Genomic DNA, 5899 nt, shown 5'->3' with positions numbered 1-5899 from the left:
CCCTGAATGAAAATTTTAGGCATATCCCTGCACAAGTTTGAGTACAGGCAGAGTGTAAATTCCACCCACTGTCTGCACCATATAAGTATCATAAATGTCATTCAATGGCATTATTGAAGTCCCTGTTTTTCCTTCTTTTCCCCTTGAAATGAACTCTCATATCACGATTGGCATTAGCCTGAACTGGAGGCACAATATAAATTCCACCCGCTCTCTGCAGTGAGGCTGATGTTATTAAAGGTCATTCAATGGCATTACTGAAGCCTTTTTTTCTCTCTTTCTTGGATATGAACTGTTACTTTGTATAAGATAGGGAGCGCAGTGTCATCCACAAGGCCACAATAGACTCTGTACACTTCTTGCTTTCCTTGGCCAATAGTCATCCTTGTTTATATAACCGCTGATGAGAATTCTTTGTTTACTTGATGGATGATGAAACTTATGATGATGGGTTCATTCCATAGTACAGTGCAGTGGGCTTGTAAGTTACCAAACACCAAGGACTACAGTGGCTTAGTCAAATATCAAAAACTACAATGACTTTTTGTATAATGTTTTGGGTTTAACCCAGTAGCAGCAGGGATCATGTTTCTTAATGGTCCCTCTAAGCGAGAAAAATGAGAAAAAAATCATCACTCACACAAACTATTTCATAATATATATCAAATCATTTGTGATCAGTTTATTTATCATCTATTTTTGGGGGTTTATATCATGGCACAAATTTGGCCTGTCGCTGCTACACAGTAAAGCCACAAATTTGGCCCGTCGCTGCTACTGGGTTAACTGATAAACTAACCAACTTGAAGATAATATTATGAGAAATTTCTTTAGTCTTATTAAGTGCTGTGTAGAAAACCTAACATGCTCTGGTTTGGACTCTAACAAAATATATTGGGTTGGATTGTGGAACTGGCCTTATGTCACGATCATACCATAAGAGAATGGCAGGAGATGAGGGGTGGGAAGTGGAGACCGAGTGTCTTTAACCCCAACCCCCCTCCCAGCCCCATTAATGAAAAAAGGCTGTTTCCAAACCATCTCATAAAAAAACCCTCAAAATATAAATGTGGCAGAATGCAAAAGTCAGAAATCTCATAAAATAATCCACAATGATTACAAAAAAATTACTTGGCCCTTGCACATAAAAAAAGCCCTTGAACTCTGCATGATGAATACACCTCCAATACCATCAACAACTACGACAATCCCACCCATACACAAGGATACAAAAATAAATAAGATGTACGCAAGAAGTCAGTCATGTACAGCCTTCACAATGGGTAATATCTACCATCTGTCATTCTTTTACATAAATATATAGTTTGGTACAATTGCTTGTAACCTCAGCAACATATGATCATGACAATTGCAGCACCATGCCCGCATACCCCAGTCAATCAATCCAAAGTTCCCGCCAGCTTTGTATGGTAACAAGCTAAGCAAATGTTAGTCAAATCATAAATCAAGGAACCTTAACCTACTGTCAGAAAGCCCTATTAAGCATTAAAAAGCACCAAACCATTACTGCTCAAGATAATTTCTATTGCAAAGCTGCCAAAGAACACACCATCACCTTTATAGCTTGAGATCAGAATCAACTATAGAAATACTTCCAGCATTTGTTTGCAAGCCTTTTGAAGCATTAAAAATAACCTGATGTGTTTTGCTGAATAATTTATGTGGTGAAGTAAACAAACATTGAATAGTGGTGCCATTATTTTGGCTTTGGATCACAGCTAAGTAATCAGACGTCCCCAGCACTCACGGCACCCCATAGTTCATTGCACACTGTAAGTAAACACACACAGAAGCTATGCCAGCCTTGGAGGATGAAGGGAATCTATCATTATTATTATTATCATGGTAGAGGGGACAGAGCCAGCAGGTGTTAAGGGGCAGCTCCAAGCACAACTGAGACAATGACTGACAAGTACCTGAGCGTCCACCATGACGCATGCTTATCACCCTTTTCACCCTTGTGGGGCAGGGGGGAGGCAGACTCAGGGGGTTCAGGCGATGCTTCTCGCTTCTCTTGGCTGCATCAAAACAGAATAAATAGTAAAACAATATGAACACTACCTACTGGATTCTGGTGCTGTTCACTGGTCTCCCACTGTGTACAAGTGACCACTCAATGCTATACCCACTACTAACAATGGCTTCAGTACTGCACTGCCTCTTTAACAATATTCCTCAGTGTCATGAGCTGTTGTGGCAGTACCATTAAAAACTATTATTCACCACCAGGTGTCATAAAAATTACAGTATATTTTTATATACTATTATGGCTCATAAACCTCTGCCAAGTCTAGTAAGAATCTTCAAAATAACTGTAAAAATTAATTCTTATAAATTAGCTACTAAGAAATTTCATTCAAACAATAATAGTGATTATTAAAAAAATTACAACTGAATGCTTCAGTGGTATCATTTAACATTAAGTCATTGTGTAAACAGTGGAAATATGATTATTTTGCTTGTTCTTATTTATCTGTTTTGTTCCAGATAAATTGATGTGTGTGTGCTGAGTGGAGCTAAGCTTACCTGACCTGACCTACATGATAGGAAAGGTAAGTCTGATTACTTATTCTCCAGTCAAGTTATGGATGTTTCCAACCTCCTTTGTAGACAATGTGGTATGCCCTCAAATTAGCAACAGACTTCAAAGGAAAACACATAAAAAACTACAGCCAACACAATATGGTAACTGCTCAGAGCATCCACAACAATATTTTCATTATGGAAGCCATATCTGTCACAATTATTTTCTAAAAATAATTGACAAAATTCACATAACACAAGTAATTTTAAATTCAGTCCACCCTGAGCAGTATTCAATGTTCTATACAAAACTGCCAGCAGCCAACACTACAGCAGCACCCGGACTATTGACACACAAGTGACCTGGACAGGACTGTCACAACTACTCTTGTAATACATTAAGGCCCGCTCCACATGAGTGTTTTTTAACCGCGCTGTTTAGAAATCAATGAAGTTCAATTAGGCCCTTCACACGCAGGCCACGCGGCTTAAATCCCGCGCGCCAATGATTTACCAGCCACGTGCACTGCCAACCCGCATGGTGCCAGGCAGTTTAGAATACTCTAAAAGTCTATGGAGCCCTTCAGATGGGAGGTTTTTCCCCAAGCGGCAGTCGTGGTTAACATATGGCAGAGGTTCAGTTTGCTCACAAGTTCTTCAAATGTAGATGACATGCGAACATAATTGAAAAACTTTGCTTCATCAGCTTTCAGGTCAGAATATAATGTGTAGAATGCTCCTTGAAGGAGCCTAGAGCTGTTAATTGGGTGGGTCCACCATTTACGTAGTCTCTTCTATTTTAACATCCTGTTCATTATATACACATAGATGACTCCCTTCTTTATGTCCTTCATCTTGAACATACACTGACAAACTGACAAGTATTCTGTGCACTGCTGCAGACAAACTGCGCGGGAAAAAAAACGCTCATGTGAAGACATGCCTCTTAAGACACCCACCCACGCGGCCATACTACCGCACAGGGAAAAACCGCTCGTGTGAAGTGGGCCTAATAACAACTTGATGCTGACAGTAACAAAACATACTTCAGCAAGCTTCCATTAGGTTATCACTAGTTACCTTCGATGGATAGTAAAACAAATGGTAAAGACCTGTGATATATCACTTTGCTGATCTGTCAACTAAACAAATCCAACAAAGAAGTGTAACAGGTTAAGATTGGTTTTATCAATGTGCTCATATCATGTTCCCTACCATAAAAGTACTCTTCTGTCGGCATTCAAGCCTTCTACTAACCTCCATAGTTCTTGGAAACCCATAGATCAAAACAAGTGTGGAAATAGAAATGAAATGTGCAAACCTGCATATTCACAGGTGGTGGAGTAGCCCAAAGCAATGAAATGTATAATCCCAGGGGAGCCGAGAGTGGCAGAGCTCTGTGGAGGAAGTATATATAGCCATCTATTTAGTTTTCACCTATCCTATAGTGACCTTAAGGTAAGCAGAGCCCACCAAAGTTCAACAGCCCACCATAGCTATGAACATTCCCTTTTTGAATTTCAGTGGTGTAGAGTTGTGGGACACTACTGGGTACTCCACTCCCTATGGTTGCCTGGGTTTGCCCATTTTATGGCTATTACCACACATGCTGTGATATATGCTTTTCTTATACATTTATTTAAGAAGCTTGAAGGTTTGTAGAAGGCATATCTAAGACAACAGAAGAGCACTTCCTAAGATGGAAAACAAGATGTGGCCAGGGTAACCAAACCAATCTTAACTACACAACCTAAACTAAATCATAATCTACCCCCTCTTCAGATGAAAGCCAAACCCACTTCATATGGTAACTTATCCTCATTCAAATGATAACAGAACCTTCAAATGATAACCCAACCCCTTCAAATGATTACCCAACTCAATTCACAATACAACCAATGCCCTTCACATGATGACCAAGCCTCTAAATGATAACCCAGCCGCCTTCACATCGTAACCAAACCTCTAAGTGGTAACCTAGCCCCTCTACAGCCAGGAAACGCTCTCAGTAGGCCCTCCAATGACCAGACACTAGACAACCGCGTTATCTTATCAGTTGGTTTCCTTGACGGTCGGGTAATGATAATGAGGTGTGGCAAGCTATAAAATGAACATCAGTCACTCCAACGCATGTCCAGTGAAGGAAGGACACAAATACAGCCCTAAACATAACTAAATAACCGATAATGAAGCGCTGAAAGGTTAAAAATGGAGAATAACCTCTAACAATTTTGTCAGCCTTCGCCAGCCACTCTAGCATACGTCCCGCGAAGGAGGAACACCGATGAAACCTGAGCCATGACTAACTAACCGGTAACACAGCGTTGAAGGGTTTAAAATAGAGGATAACCACTAACTATACCATCACCTCCCTCCCGGTGGTTCCTTAGGCGCTCCTCCCTCCCTTATTACCTGACTCCCGCCCCGCCTGCCTCGCCATCAGAAGCCGCCCCGCCCCCCGGTCAACTCACGGGATGTCCAGCTTGATCCTCTTGACCCCCTCGCCATGCTTCGCCGCCTCTTTCTGGGTTGCCTCGTGGTTCATGCTGCCTGGCTCACACGGCTCACTCCTCTCAGCCGGGTTTGTTTACCTCCACGGACATAGACGCCGGGGTATGTTATAGAGGGGTAGGATGTGTTGGCTTTACTGCCGCACCACCGCCATATTGTCAAACTTTTGTATCTGTGCCGTTGCAAAGACAATGGTACACCTATATCAATATTCGTGAGAAATGGTTATCTAGCCCCCTCCTTTTAATGGTAATTTTCCCCCATTCACATGATAACACAGCCTCTTAGAATGATAAAAGTGCAGTCCTGGCTTCATTAGTGCACCGCCGCCTTATTGCCACACTGTATATGCGCCATTGTATAGGTAATGGCGTACCTAAATCACTATTAGTATCAGTATCAGTGGGAAATGGTAACCTATCCTCACTCCTTCGAATGGTAACTTAGCCCCATTCAAATTATAATTGTCCTTTCAAATGATGGAAGGAAGAGTCTTGGCTTCACTGATGCATCGCCGCCATATTGCCACACCTCTGCCTCTGTGTCGTGGGTTAGATTTCATTATGCCTCGTCGTTCGTGAGGGAAATGCAGTCGATGAGTAAACAAATAAATATAGATAATAAAAGCAACTTGATAAATAATAAGAACTACAGCTTTTATTATTTGTCAAGTAAAATTATAGGGAAGAGTTTAATAAGAGCTTGTTTTCTTGTTTGTTTGTTTTTATTATATTGTTCGTGAGACGCCGGATGCCATTTGAACGACGGATTATTTACAAGGATATAGAGTTAGTTGTCTAAGTCTGCTGTGTAGATGTCACCGGAAACCTAGAACAAGATTAAA

General features: G+C 41.1%; 1 protein-coding gene across 2 annotated transcripts in view; it reads right to left on the bottom strand.

Moving 5' to 3' along the window:
• The window catches only part of LOC127003241 (uncharacterized), a 34779-nt gene extending 29605 nt beyond the window's left edge, over positions 1-5174 (bottom strand). The window contains exons 1-2 of one of the 2 annotated variants that reach the window (XM_050869639.1): positions 5016-5173; positions 1938-2039 (exon numbers count right to left, since the gene is read on the bottom strand). In XM_050869639.1, coding sequence (XP_050725596.1) covers positions 1938-2039; positions 5016-5089 — 176 coding nt within the window. In that variant the 5' untranslated portion in view covers positions 5090-5173. Of the gene's footprint in view, positions 1-1937; positions 2040-5015 lie in introns of both variants that reach the window. The other variant, XM_050869641.1, reaches the window with a different exon arrangement.
• Between the last annotated feature and the right edge of the window lie 725 nt (positions 5175-5899).

The sequence above is a fragment of the Eriocheir sinensis genome, chromosome 25 (genome assembly GCF_024679095.1).
Source record: "Eriocheir sinensis breed Jianghai 21 chromosome 25, ASM2467909v1, whole genome shotgun sequence".
Classification (NCBI taxonomy): Eukaryota; Metazoa; Arthropoda; class Malacostraca; order Decapoda; family Varunidae; genus Eriocheir; species Eriocheir sinensis.
The sequence above is the reverse complement of the archived record's forward strand: the minus strand, read 5'-3'. Positions and strand labels throughout refer to the sequence as shown.